The sequence below is a fragment of the Phacochoerus africanus genome, chromosome 1, assembly GCF_016906955.1.
Source record: "Phacochoerus africanus isolate WHEZ1 chromosome 1, ROS_Pafr_v1, whole genome shotgun sequence".
NCBI classification, from domain to species: Eukaryota; Metazoa; Chordata; class Mammalia; order Artiodactyla; family Suidae; genus Phacochoerus; species Phacochoerus africanus.
The window spans coordinates 57715626-57731092 of NC_062544.1; the positions used below are offsets into that span (position 1 = coordinate 57715626).

General features: G+C 34.0%; 1 protein-coding gene across 5 annotated transcripts in view; it reads right to left on the bottom strand.

The window, feature by feature from the left end:
• The window catches only part of NIPBL (NIPBL cohesin loading factor), a 212951-nt gene that overhangs the window by 53654 nt on the left and 143830 nt on the right, over positions 1-15467 (bottom strand). For all 5 annotated transcript variants that reach the window (XM_047766921.1, XM_047766939.1, XM_047766931.1 and 2 more), the window contains 8 exons: positions 13861-13964; positions 9971-10057; positions 6113-6344; positions 5189-5340; positions 4445-4525; positions 3900-4000; positions 2255-2393; positions 178-260 (listed from right to left, as the gene is read on the bottom strand). In XM_047766921.1, the coding sequence (XP_047622877.1) occupies positions 178-260; positions 2255-2393; positions 3900-4000; positions 4445-4525; positions 5189-5340; positions 6113-6344; positions 9971-10057; positions 13861-13964 (979 nt within the window). The remainder of the gene's footprint in view (positions 1-177; positions 261-2254; positions 2394-3899; positions 4001-4444; positions 4526-5188; positions 5341-6112; positions 6345-9970; positions 10058-13860; positions 13965-15467) is intronic.

Below are 15467 nucleotides of genomic sequence, written 5' to 3' on the forward strand. Positions count from 1 at the left end.
AATTTAAAAATTTTAGTATTCCAAGTACCTAATTTTAAAGGTAAGGAATCAAGGGTGAGTGAAATACAGTCTAAATTCAGATTATGGCAGGAAGTTGGATTAATCTTTTACATAAAATAAATGAGCTATTCTTTATATAGGGGAAAATAAAAATCAGGTTATATTAATTTTACTCACTTTTTAAGGAAAATGGAAAGGAAGTTTTGGGCTGTTCGCATAGCTGTTTCATAAGAATTGGTAATGACAACATCTTGGTCAACCTAGATTGGGAAAAATGAATTTATACAGATATCAAGGATAACCAATAAATGGATTACTTCAGGTGCTAATGTCATGTTGTTACTGAATGGGGGCGATACATTTAAGTACTAAAATTCTTAACTATTCTTTTACATAGAAAAAGATAAGCTATAAATAGTATACTAAACACATTTCAATACTTCATAAAACTAAATACAAATATTGATAGAGTTCATTTTTACTTATTAAATTTAAGGATAACAAATGTGTTTAACGAATGAAACATCGATCATTGTTTAACATGATCTTGGTCAGACAATTTTGACTGAAAATACAAAAAAAGAATTTAGAAAAAAATTCCAAGCTCAAAAAGTTTATGAAACACTGGAATACCAAAGAAAATTCAATTCCCTCATTAGAAATTCAAGGATCAGGATATGAATAGACAAATCAAAGTTGTAAAAATCCAAAATGTGAATAAATCTATGAAAAAGTTCACTAATAACCAAGAAAATGCAAAATAAAACATGGTATTATTTCATACTAACCAGATTAGGCAAAATCAAAAAGTAAGAGTATAAATCAGAACACCATTTTATTGAACAAACTGACAAATTCTAATAAAGTTATAAGTGCAGTATAGGGAGTTCCCGCTGGGACACAATGGATTGGTGGCATCTCTGGAGCACTGGGACATAGGTTTGATCCCCGGCCCAGCACAATGGGTCTGGCATTGCCACAGCTGTGGCATAGGTCACAACTGTGGCTTGGATCTGATCCCTGGCTCAGGAACTCCATATGCCACAGGGCAGCCAAAAAGAAAAAAAGTGCATGTACACTACGATTTAATATTATACTTCTAAGTTTATCTAGGGAAACCTCTGCTTTAAGTTATAATGTATGCTCCATTTGACCCAAGTTAAAAAGAATCTATTAGGTTACATGTATTAAAAATAGTGGTGAGTGAAAAAATTAGCTGTAACTATGTTACATCATTTATATAAATTATAAAATTCTATATAAAATTTGTGCAGAAAATAAATAAATGGAAGAAGAAAAACATTTACCAATGGCATGGAAAGGCTGAAAAGAGTACAATGAGATGAGATAGGGGAGAAACAACAGGGCCTTGACTTTTTGATATTCATTTTATATTTATTAACTAGTTACTTTACTTATATTTATTTATTTTTACTTTTTAGGGCTGCACCTGTGCACATGGAAGTTACCAGGCTAGGGGTCGAATAGAAGCTACAGCTGCTGGCCTACGACACAGTCACAGCCAATGCAGCTCTCTATGTCTGCGACCTACACTACAGCTCTATGGCAATGTTGGATCCTTAACCCATTAAGCAAGGCCAGAGAGGGAACCTGCATCCTTACGGATCCTAGTTAGGTTCATTATCACTGAACCATGCTGGGAACTCTGCCAGTTATTTTATTACTTATTACCCCCCCCCCACACACACACACATCTGGCTATAAAGAAATAAAATAAAATTATTCCTCATTCTTTTGAAATTTTTTGAGGTAAAACTATACATCTTGGAAATTCTTAAAGTGCTGATAGGTAAAAGCTACAAAACCAAATGCAAATTTTAGCTATGAGTTAATAGTAGGGCATAAACTTATTCTCTACATAATTTAATATTAATTGTATTACAATTATGTTATGCATGATTATAGACTACATATTATAATAATTCATTTTTCACATTCAATACCTCAGTGGAGTCTTATAACTTGGTATAGTAGGCCTGTTAGATATTATCATCCTCATTTTATAGCTGAAGAAACAAACGCAGATTAAAAAAACTTGTATGTTTTATGAATGGTAGATATAATAGTCAGGACCAGAACTCAAGTCTCCTAAAAGAGTCTAGTGCTCTACAAGGATATGAAAGCCCAGCCATGAAGCCCTAATTTAAGAATTTCAGTTTTACAAGAATGGCGAAGAATATAGGTGCTTCCTCCTACAAAAGCACAGTTATAAAACTTAGAAAAGATTCCTTACTTTTTTATTTGAGTCTTCTTCTGAATTAGAGTCCTTCTCTGATGATGGTAAGTGTACTACACACTGAATCAGTTGTAAAACCAGTGCTGTAACCATCTGAATATACATAGGCTCTCCATCCATATCACTACTATTTAACCTTTAATGCAGAAGAAAACATTTTAATCATACAGAGTATGAAGAGAATGTCATTTTACATGTCATCTATCATCTGAAAGTTTCAAGATGCTTTCTTTACCGATATTTCTAGGCATTATAGTTAGTGCTTATAATAGTGTCCTTAGGTCTATTTTTGATGTTAGAAAAATACCAACTAAATGCCTATACACAGGAAATTAAAATAGTCAAAGGAAAAATGCAATATTTAATACAAAATTCTATCCTTTATATGTACTGCAGATTAAAAAATTATAATGAAAAATATCAAATTTTTACAATGAGAGGTCTTCAAGATTTTCCAATGCTCATTCATTCTGGTATTCATTTTCTTATTAAAATTTACATGGTTGGCTCTTGATCATCTATGTTAGAGGATGAGGTCAGTGACATAGAATATGAAAAGCCAAATGTTTTAAGGGTAATTAAAAAAATGAAAAGAATTTCTTTATATGCTAATAGATTTTCTTCAGGTTTAATAAACAATAAATGTGCATCAATACACAGTCCAAAAAATTAAGACAAAAATTATTTTACAGAAGGCAGCCTCCAAAACACTCTAAATAAAACTCTATATGCTAGGTCAACACATTTGATTATCCAGGAATACATACTATAATGATAGTCACGATAACGATGAAGATTCCCTATGCCAACAAAGGCAGTAATGCTGACCACAGCAGTGGATAACATTCACTAGTTACTCTGTGCTTAGTGATTTAAAAGCATTTAATCTTCATGTCTATTTTCTATACTGCTTTAGAGTAATCTTTCAGTTCTCTTTTAAAAATATTACATAAGGACATCCTGCTGTGTAAAAGATTAACTTCAAGTTCCTTAGCAAGGTTTATACTATTCTTGGACTGCCTCTGACTCTTTGGAGCTATATTTCCTGTTGCTCTTCTCAGAGACCAGTGGTTCTTTTTTATTTTTTAAATGTTTTATTTTTGGCAGCACCTGCAGTATGCGGAAGTTCTGGGGCCACAGATCAAACCCATGCCACAACAGTGACAATGCTGGACTCTTATCTCCCCGCAGCACTAGGGAACTCCACAAGTGGTTCTTAAGTGGGGATGTATCTGCCCTTCAGGGGACATTTGCCAGTGTCTACTGAAAATTTTGGTGATAATAATTGGAAAAGGGTACATTTCTTCTGGTATCTATTAACTTAAGGTCAGGGATGCGGTTAAACATCTTACAATGGATAGCACTGCAAACAAAATGTTATCTGGCTCAAAATGTCAATAGTGCCGAGACTGAAAATTCTGGCTATAGATCTTTATACTTGAGAATTACCAAACTTCTAAGTTTCTCAAATGTGCACTGTTATTTCACATGTCTAAGCTACTCTTCATGCTGTTCTGACTGAACTGCCTCTCTTTTATTTGATTATTAAAATAAAAATCAGATAGAAATGAAAACAAAATGTATGATGTCTACAATATAACAGAATTCTTTATTATACTTAGCCTTTGCTATAGCTGGTTACCTGAAGTTCCTCAAGCTCCTTTTGCTGGTAGGTAGTCTTGCAAGTGAAGTAAAAATTTCTTCCAAAATTAACTGCCTATGTTTTTCATATCTTGAGAATACCTGTTTAGTAATTATAAGATTCCAAATTAAGTTTGTTATAATTATTTGAAAACAACAAGAATGATACATCATGATAAAAATATTATCAAGAATGAAAATGTTTTCAACATCTTTAATGGCAATTGCTTCATCTGCTCAACTTTTCTAACCTTAGTTATAACATTCTTGTGTAAGTCATAGTATACTAGTTTCATTTGAAGAATATGCTATCTGGGGGATGGAAAGTAGGACAATATTTAAACATGTTAAATAATTCTTATTTTAATGTAAATATTAAGGAATTATTAACTGAAACATTTAAAATATTTAGAAGTGTTTGAAATCTAAGGCACTCTAAAATAGTTCTTAGGTTGAAATGAATCAATGAAAAGCTCAAATCTGCATTAGTTTTTGCAAATTCATATTGAATGATATTAACTAAAAATGAAAACTGATTATACTTACTGCAGTGACTAACTTAATGGCACATAATTGTAGTTCACTGACATTTTCTACAAAAAATGGTGTTATTCCCATTGATGATACCTGCACACATGGAGAGTAATTAGAACACATCTCTAATAGATTTCAGTAACATTCTATCTTATTAAATCCCAAAGATATTCACAAACTTATAGGAAAACACTGGGAGAGCATTTTCTTTACCCTCATCAATCAGCACCTAGTTTTTCTTTGCACCCTTTCATCCTCAAGCAAATTAGTGCCTTATTGCCAATCCTCTAATCTCCACCTTTTGGATTGATAAATGTCATAGGAATGTAAAAAATAAAAAAAGTTTGCTATTCTGGAAGAAATATCCTGACATTTTTAAAGAAATAATCATTTATCTTCCAAATAGTCTAGAGTTTAGAATTTATACTACATTCACTTATCTTCTACCCCAAACATTTCTTTTTTTTTTGGCTGCATCCATGGCATGTGCAAGTTCTTGACTGAATCCATGTCACAGCAGTGACCCAAGCTGCTGCAATGACACACCAGATCCTGAACCCAATGTGCCATAAAGGACCTCCTAAAACTTCCCTGGGCTTTCATTTCTTCCATTTAGATATAATATACTCTGAATGAAAAAAATTAACATAGTGTTGGTATTACTATTGAGTGATCAAGATTATATTGAACTCAACTAGGTTTTTCATTCTTAAACTGTTTGGTCTAAAAATATAGAAAATGCTCCAAAAAACTTACCTGAAGAATTGTTGTGTCTGTAAGAAGTTGTATTTCTAATAATTCTGATAAGCTGCTAACAATGTCACAAACTTTATTATAAAGCATTACTATTACTCTCTGCTTATGGGTAGAACATTTAGCCCGTTTTGCCTTTGAACTTAATAAGCCTCCTAAAATGAAAAAAGAAAAATCAAAATAAGGAATATATAATAATTTTAAATAAATAGTAATAAAGTTGCTTTCTGAATTAAAAGAACACATTCCTTCCCCATATAAAAATACAACCTAATTTTTTATGAAAAGAGAAAATTATTCTCTAGTGAATGTTTAGTTAAAAAGTCAATATTCTTAGATAATCTATAGCACATTTCACTGTCTATTAAACTCATATCTAAATTATTAGTTTATTTCTATTTTCCTCTCTCTCTTTTTTAACCATGGAGCAGAGTAGTAAGGCTATATTTCTCTTTAAATCATCTTGCTGTTATTAAACAACAGGTAATTAAATGTAGATTATTCATGAAACAAGTTTCTCTTCTTCAAATGTATACACATTAACATACATGGCTCATTTATAAAGGTTCTAAGAGAAAGAAGAATATACATCTTTACTCACTCCATTTTGCAGATAATATTTTGGGTAAAATTAGGGGAAAGTGATAAATGTAACCAGAAGCTAATATTATCTGGGATGCTCCCAGATCAGTAGAAATTACTTATTGTATGTAAATAGTTGCTAAAGAAATGATAATTGAACAAGTACCAGATCAAAAAAAATTCTATATTCTAGACAAATCAAAGCCAGTATTTATTACAATTTATATAATCTAATAATTTTGGTGCCATTTTAAGTCATTGCATTCTGACCTAACCAACACAATGAAATTACATAACATGTAATTTTGATAGTATATTCTAAAACTATCAGTGTAAAAAACAAACCTCCATGAGGATCTAATCTGTAGACAGGATCATACTGAGGATAAAGTGTATTCTGCAAATGAAATTTAGTGTATTGTATAACTCTTTCAATTACATCTTCAATATACACAGCTTTTGGCATGTTAGGGGATGTCATAATGTTGATAGTTGTAAGACAGGCATCTGCTGATTTTGTCACTCTCTCCATAATAAGGTCTCTCCATAACCTTTCTTCTTCTTCAGTATCATTATTCTATAAAACAGCATATTGTTGACACAATAAACACATTTAGAGGTTAAATTTTTAAAAATTATATTTGATTTTTTACTGATGGGAAACGTGGTAAAAGTTCTGCTGTGTGTATATTTAAAGAATTATATTTAAAGAATATTGGGAATGAAGTACAAATACTTATACTACTTTAAGTGCAATTTTTGTTTCAGTATTTTCAATCATCATATAATCTTATCTCATTTCACCAGTAAATGATATTCCAAGACAAAGTTATAGTTATGTTTAAGTTCTGTGTTCTTTATCCAAATCTATGATTTTAGCTAAAGATTATAATTATATATAAATCATTTTGTGTTTGGGGTATAAACAGCTCATGGCCATGCCGGATCCTTAACCCACTGAGCGAGGCTAGGGATCAAACCTGAGTCCTCATGGATACTAGTCAGATTCGTTTCTGGTGAGCCATGACAGGAACTCCAACATCATAGGATAGAATCTTATTTAAAAGTAGTAAAATGGGGGAGTTCCTGCTGTGGCTCAGTGGAAACGAATCCAACTAGGAACCATGAGGTTGCGGGTTTGATTCGTGGCCTCCTCAGTGGGTTAAGGATCTGGCGTTGCTGTAAGCTATGGTGTAGGTTGCAGACATGGCTCAGATCTGGTGTTGCTGTGGCTCTGGCGTAGGCTGGTGGCTACAGATCTGATTAGACCCCTAGCCTGGGAACCTTCATGTGCTGAGTGTGCAGCCCTAAAAAGACAAAAAACAAACAAACAAAAAAAATAAAAAGTAGTAAGATGTTACTGACTGAATCATTCCTAACACCCGTTTTTCAACAATACTATATTTCTAAAACTGAGATTAAAAAGTGATGATTATGCAAACTACTGAAAACATAATTTATCTTCTAAAACAGCTAATTCAACAACTGACAGACTATATTTTAATTTACACATCAGCAACATGCATTACAACTGGGGAAAAATGTTTTTAAAGTTAAAATCCTTCTATACATGTAAGGATAACTTGATCCCCTTGCTGTACAGTGGGAAAATAAAAAAAAAAAAGAAAAAAGAAAAGAACTATCAATTACAAAAAAAAAAATCCTTCTATCACATCCTTAGCTATGAAATATCAACTTTATATTATAGGAATGCTTTTGACTGCATGCTATTCAAAGCACATATAACACTAGGAAAAGGAATAAATAAAAATATAATACATGTAAAGCAGAGAAGAGTTTTCTATATCACTAATGCCTAAAAATTCAATCTCTAGCTTTTACTGTTTACATATCTACTTTAAAAAATAAGGTAAAGTGACTTTCTATGGTATTAAAATTGCTGTTTAGAATAGTCAGTTAAGAAGGGTTATCACTCATACCAAACATTAAGGCTAAGTGCAACACACTAAATAGTGCTAAGGTTCTAAGGAATAAAAATAATTAAGACTGAGTCAGCCATGGAGTTCCCACTGGGGCTCAGCAGGTTAAGAACATGACATAGTCTGTAAAAGTATGGGTTCAATTCCCGGCCTCGCTCAGTGGGTTAAGGATCCTGTGTTGCCACAAGCTGCTGTGTAGGTCGCAGATGCAGCTCAGATCCGGTGTTGTTGTGGCTATGGCTGTGGTGTAGGCCTCAGCTGCAGCTCCAATTTGACCCCTAGCCTGGAAACTTCCATCTGCCACAGGTGCAGCTGGGAAAAAGAAAGAAAAGACTGAGCCAGTTCTCTGGAATTCTCGATTCGTGATGATATTTACCACAAAGTCTTGCCAAAGTGTTTTAAATAAAACTTGTAGACTAAGGATGTAGTATATGGCCACTATGGGTTCTCTAATCCCTTATATGTATATGTGAGAATGGAAGTATTATCTATCAAAACTGTTAATAGTGGTTATTGCTGAGTGCTTTGAAAATTTATTGTAATACATTACTTTTGTAATCATTTAAAAATAACTCAAATGTTCCCAAATCCTTCTCTTATACTAAATTCCTATAAGCATTACTGTTTGAATTCACTAATGATAGAGACACCAAGATCAATTCAAATGCACATATGATTTTGAAAGTCGCTATAATACAGTAGGAAGGGAGAGCCTAGGTAACCTACTTTAATCAGTTCATAAATCATTACACCATGTTGCTACTGTTCTTGAAAAAAACATACTAAAATCTAATGACAATTGCAGTTAAGATTTATTAAGAACTTATCTGTGGGTGGGGGGATGCACTGGGGATTTGGGATGGAAATGCTATTAAACTGGGTTGTGATGACTGCTGTACAACTATAAATGTAATAAAATTCATTGAGTAAAAAAAAAAGAACTTATCATGCGCAAGGCACTGTTAAGAATTCTATGTGAATTAATTTATTTAATATCTTTTCAATGACAATTTGAATTAGGTATAAAAATAATACATAAGGATTAACATTATAGTATATATTAGAAATCACCATAAGGTTGCTAACTATTTCTCCAAGGAAGGTCAAGAAAAAGAGTTACTACCTACTAACATTTTATAAATGAAAGGACTTTTTTTTTTTTTGGTCCTTTTGTCTTTTTAGGGCCGCACCTATGGCATATGTAGGTTCCCAGGCTAGGGGTCCAATCTGCCAGCATATGCAGCCATAGCAATATGGGATCCGAGCCACATCTGTGACCTACACCACAGCTCCACAGCAATGCTGGATCCTTAACCCACTGAGTGAGGCCAGGGATCAACCCTGCGTCCTCGTTGATACTAGTCAGTTTCGCTAACTGCTGGGCCATGACGGGAACTCCTGAAAGGACATTTTATTTATTTATTTATTTTTTGTCTATTTGCTATTTCTTGGGCCGCTCCCGCGGCATATGGAGGTTCCCAGGCTAGGGGTCGAATCGGAGCTGTAGCCACTGGCCTACGCCAGAGCCACAGCAACGCGGGATCCGAGCTGCGTCTGCAACCTACACCACAGCTCACGGCAATGCCGGATCGTCAACCCACTGAGCAAGGGCAGGGACCGAACCCTCAACCTCATGGTTCCTAGTCGGATTCGTTAACCACTGCGCCACGACGGGAACTCCTGAAAGGACATTTTAAATACTCATACACTTACAGAAAGAGCAGTATAATGTAAGATTAAAAAATGGTCCTTTGTGGAGTTCCCATAGTGGTGCAGAGGGAACGAATCTGACTAGGAACCATGAGGTTTTGGGTTCAATTCCTAGCCTCGCTCAGTGGGTTAAGGATCTGGTGTTGCCCTGAGCTGTGGGGTAGGTCACAGATGCAACTCGGATCCCGTGTTGCTGTGGCATAGGCCGGTAGCTGTAGCTCCAATTTGACCCCTCACCTGAGAAGCTCCATATACTATGGGAGCAGCCCTTAAAAAAAAAAAAAGTCCTTTGAATTGAATGAATTTATATCTGTCATTATTTTTATTTATATCAAAGGTGTAAACTGACAATCTGTAACATTAATTTAAACCACTAAAAATGCAATTCTAACTGCAAGGCTAAATAAATATGAACTAGTAAATGTGCTAAAAAGCTCAAATTAATGAAATTTGCAATTTTCCCTATAAATCAAAGTTTGAATTTGAACTTGTTAAAAAATGTGCATATTAACAATAATAAGGCTGAAATTAACAATGTGGATCTTAAACTTACATGATTTAACAAAGTGGAGAGCTTTGACCCATCTTGAATATTCTTCTCCAAGATATTTAGGACTTTCACAGTTTTGTCAGTGGAAAGCTAAAAGAGAAGCATAAATTCTTTTATCATTTTGGTAAAAGTGTATAATTATCGCCTTTGGCCTATGGCATATATAGCATTAACACCCCGTTAAAGAATGGGAAAATAAAATTTTCCCACTTATATCCTCTACTCAAATCTGAACTATGTAGAGAACTCATTACTTGTTTCTAAAAGACAGAAGAGAAAAACACATTATGGGCACACATGTATCTTATTAACTCAAATCTTGCCATGTAACTAATTAAGACTGCATTTGTTCTGATGTCTGGCACCCTGCTCTTGTGAAAGTGACACTGAATATACCTATGAACACACACATACAAACACACACTCTCTCTATATCTCATCTGTTGATTTAATTATAACATGGCCTCCATACCAGAATGTTATTCCACAGGTGTCTAAAAATTCGAGGTAGTATTCTGAGTAACAGAAGCCCAAAACTAGAAATGATAAGTTATAAATGCAATAAAATACTGTTTTATTTAGTAGAAATTTTTCTTATTTTTAATATATCTATTTCATTTCTTACAAATAATGTTTTCTATATTTAAAAAATTACTAGTCAATTTAGAGGTTTTGCCAGGAGGCAATTTTTACTACTCATTCCCTTGACTGAATAGGTTTCCTTTAAGATTCCTATCATGCAGCTAGGAATCTCAATGGAATCAGCCAGAGGTGTCGAATGGGAGGAAAAAGAGAGTAACTGACATTAAGTACATTTTGATTACACATGTTGGAGTACAGAAAAAATTTCCCCCAAATATTGCTTTAGATAAGTTCAAAAGAGATTAAACTACGGAGACTTTAGGTAAACTGTCCATGCTTTGAAAATACTTGCAAATTTATCTAGTCAAACAGAAACACTGGCTATATGTAACTATGGAACTTGTAAAAACTAAGACTGGCACTTCAGAATACTGATACCATATTCCTCTACACAAAATAAATCAATATACCACTTACACACAATAAATGTGAACTAACAAGACATTAATTTTTGGTTAATTATGTGATATGTACATCTGGCTTTAAAAACCAAACTCATGGAACCCTTGTGTACTGTTGGTGAGAATGTAAATTGGTGCTCCCACTATGGAAAATCAGTATGGAGGTTCCTCAAAAAATTAAAAACAGACTATCATTTAATCAATTTCACTTCTGGGTATGTATACAAAGGAAACAAAAACACTAACTTTATGAGACTTATGCATCCCCATGTACACTGTAATATCATTTACAATTGCCAAGACATGGAAGCAACCAAAGTGTCTACTGACAGATGGATGGATAAGGAAATCTTGCTGTTTGTGACAACATGGATGAGGGACCTTGAGGGTATTATGCTAAGAGAAATGAGTCATACAGAGAAAGACAAATGCCATATGATCTCATATATATGTGGAAACTAAAGAGAGAATTCATATATACAAAGATCAGATTGGCAATTGCCAGAGATGGAGTCTGGAGATGGGTGAAATAGGTGAAGGTCCTCCAAAGGTACAAATTTCCAGTTATAAGTAAGTCCTAGGAAAGTAATGTATAGCATGGTGATTATAGATAATAATACTACAGTTTACATTTGAAAGTTGCTAAGAGAACAGAACTTAAAGTTCTCATAAGAAAAAAGTTATGTGTGCTGATGGATATTAAGTAGATTTACTGTTACAATCATTTTGCAATACAAATATAGAATTGTTGTGTTGTGCACTTGAAACTAATATAAATGAATACAAAAAAGGAGTAATTAGTATTTTATTTTTGTAAAAAAACATGAAAAATTTTCCCAGTCTACTTTTAAGATGAAATAAATTGAGTTTACTTTGTTGAGAATAAATTTTTCAGGTAAATACGATCTTTTCTTTTTTGTGTGTGTTAATTTCAAAATTGAACTGATTCACATAATTCTGCTAGCTTAAAAATATTTTATGAGTTCATGATATTAATCCTTCTATTATTTTAAATCTAAGCTAACCACAAAGGATCTAAGATAAAACTCTTTTATAAACAGTGTTAAGTGTTAAGGTATCCTTTTTTTTTTTTTTTTGGTCTTTTTAGGGCTACACTGTGGCATATGGAAGTTTCTGGTCTAGGGGTTGAATTGGAGTTGTAGCTGTTGGCCTACACCACAGCCACAGCAATGCCAGATCCCACCTGCCTCTGTGACCTCCGCCACAGCTCACGGCAATGCTGGATCCATAACCCAAAGAGCAAGGCCAGGGATTGAACCTGTGTCCTCATGGACACTGGTTGGGTTCCTTACCACTGAATCACGACAGGAACTCATAAGGAATCCTTTTAAAAAATGTTTTAATTTTATTGGAGTATAGTTGTTTTACCATGTTGTATTATTTTCAGGTGTACAGCAAAATGAATCAGCCATATATATAAACATATCCATTCTTTTTTCTCCATATAGGTTAATTATAAGCTATTGGGTAGATTTTCCTTTGCTATTCAGCAGGTTCTCATTACTCATCTATTTTATACAGTAGTGTGTATATGTTAGTCCCACCCTTCCAATTCTTCCCTGGGTTTCACCTATGGTAACCATAACATTGGTTTTGAAATCTGGGAGTTTGTTTCTGTTTTTTAAATAAGTTTTGTATCTTTTAAAATTAGATTCTACATATAAGTGATATCATATGCCATTTGCCTTTCTCTGTCTAGCTTACTTCACTCAGTATGATAATCTCTGGGTCCATCCATAAACATGATCTTTTATTAAGTTTTTGTCTGCTATCCTTGGAAAACAAATCATTATTTCTATATTGCAGACTAAGAAATTTAAGACAGATAATTCTGCATAAGAGGACCCTGGTTAGAAGAGGAGAGGACTGTTTTTGAAATTTATTTGCATAGCAATCATTCAGTAATTTAGGGAATGATTAGGGGCCCATAAAGATTACAGGAAGCTAGGCCTTGATGCCATTGCTACTGCTTGAAGCTATTATTAATGGAAAAATATTCTGCTACTACATTAGTGTAACAGGATTACTTAACAACAGAGAACTTATGGGAAAGACAGCTTACAAAAGGTATTATAAAGCCCAAAGTAATGAAGTTATATACTTATTAATAATTAATGTATTGAAAATGTAGCTTTACTCTTTCACTAAGGTCAATGACTAAAGGATCTATCAAAGAAAAATTTAGTGTATTCCTACATTTATTTTTATTTTTGGCCACGCCCACAGCGTGTGGAAGTTCTGGGCCCAGGATTGAACCTGCATCACAGCAATAACAACACCGGATGCTTAAATCTCTGAGCCACCAAGAAACTCTCCTATACCTGCATTTAAATAATCTGAATGTCTGAGACAATGAAAAATTTGATTTTTGTTAGAATGATTTATAGATTATTTCTTTGATCCAAGTTTTGTTTTGTTTTGTTTTGTTTTTGCTTTTTAGGGCTGCACCTGTGGCATATGGAAGTTCCCAGGCTAGGGGTCAAATCGGAGCTACAGCTGCCAGCCTATGCCAGAGCCGCAGCAATGCCAGATCTGAGCCACGTTTGTGACCTACACCACAGCTCACGGCAATGCCGGATCCTAGACCTACAGAGTGAGGCCAGAGATTGAACCCGCATCCTCGTGGATCCTACTTGGGTTCATTAACTGCTGAGCCACAACAGGAACTCCAAGTTTTGTTTTTTTTAAAAGAAATAAATCTATTAGACTTTCTAAAGGCAACCATGCCTTTTCATTATTATTACTTTATGTAAACTTTGCCATCTACCCTTAAAATTTTAACTTCAAACATTAGATAGTATGTAAATTTATAATTTTTTAGTGAGATACCTTATCCATTATACCCATTGCTTTAATTTTAGCAGATTCACTGCCGAGTTCATTAAGCTGATGTTTTCCTAAGAGCAGTTCCTGAGGGATTTCATCATCATCACCTGAAAAACCAATTCAAACACACACAGTGTAAGCAAGAGAAATAGCTCAAAACAGTTAAGTGTTACTTCTTAGTAACATTTCTGGATACACAAACAAATATAAACAAACTAAACAACATTCTAAGAAGCCTCTGTAAACCTCAAACAAACCCTGAATGAAAGGACATTTAAAATTAGAGTTCTAAGATGAGAAGAAGAGATAGTTATCTTTATTACTATATGATCCTTCTCAACCAGGCTCTCTGCCCAGAAGGTTAACCTACAGAGACTACCTCAACAGTCTTTCATGCCCTCTGGTTTCTGTTTGGGTTCAGCCACTAGGGTGTCCTGTCACAAAGAGAGTGACGTCAGGGTTCTTCCATCCCTAACTTCTTCCTTGCAAGATCTCCTCAAGCTGCCTATGTCCTCTGACCAAAAGATTACTTCTTTTTTCAAGGCAACCCATTGCACAATATTTTTTTCCCTAACTGACTGAGTCTGCTGACTTCTCTGTGCACCTTGTTCCTCTGGGAACCCCAAAGGTTTCAGTAATATTCTGAACCCCAGAATTTAAATTAATCCCAATTTTCAGTAATATTCTGCTCCTAACTTTATAATCAGGCTCTTTGTAAATAACTCTATCAAATTATCCTAATTTGAGAGTGTCATACGACTGCTGGTTGGGATCTTAAATGACACGGAAGACAGTTTCTCAGCATAGAAGTGGAAAAGTTTTAGAAATGAGGAAACAGATATTCCAAATAATGGGAAAACGCATTAATGATACTTAGGCAAGTAATTGTCATAAAACAAATGCTTTTAAAATACAAAGTGGTATACCTTTTCGAACATTTTCAAATAGATATACTCACATCAGAATTATTGTATGCCATCTAGCTTTTGTATATATTAACTACTAGTGTTTGTATCAGCTGAAAGTGGCATAAAATTGTTGAAAGTAGCTCTAAATACTGTAAGCAGTGTTTTTTAATAAACCTAACATTTTTAGATCTATATATATGAACTTTACATATTAATGTAAATGTAATATTAAATTATTCCTACTGTATTCTAAATGCTTTACTGTTTTGTTTTCCATATTAGATTCTATATTTAAAACCAAGATATTAATATTTGCATCTCTAGCACTTAATATACCACTGACATACAGTAAGCATTTGGTAAATATTGGCTTTCAGAATAAATTGATAGATAGGTTTTTTGCTCATATTAGGACCCTCCTCATCTAGGGCCTACTCAAGTTTCATTGCATAAAGCCTTCCCTAATTAATCTGCTGTGATAGCTGCAATCTCAGGATTCTTAAAACACTATTAGTACTTAGCTAATTATTATTTTTTCTATTCTTCTCTTTCTTTTTTTGGCCGTGCCCATAGCATGCAGAAGTTCTTGGGCCAGGGACCGAACCTGTGCCATAGCAGTAACCCAAGCCACAGAAGTGACAATACTGGATCCCGAACTACCAGGCCACCAGGGAACTCCTTTAAGCTAATTTAATACTTGGT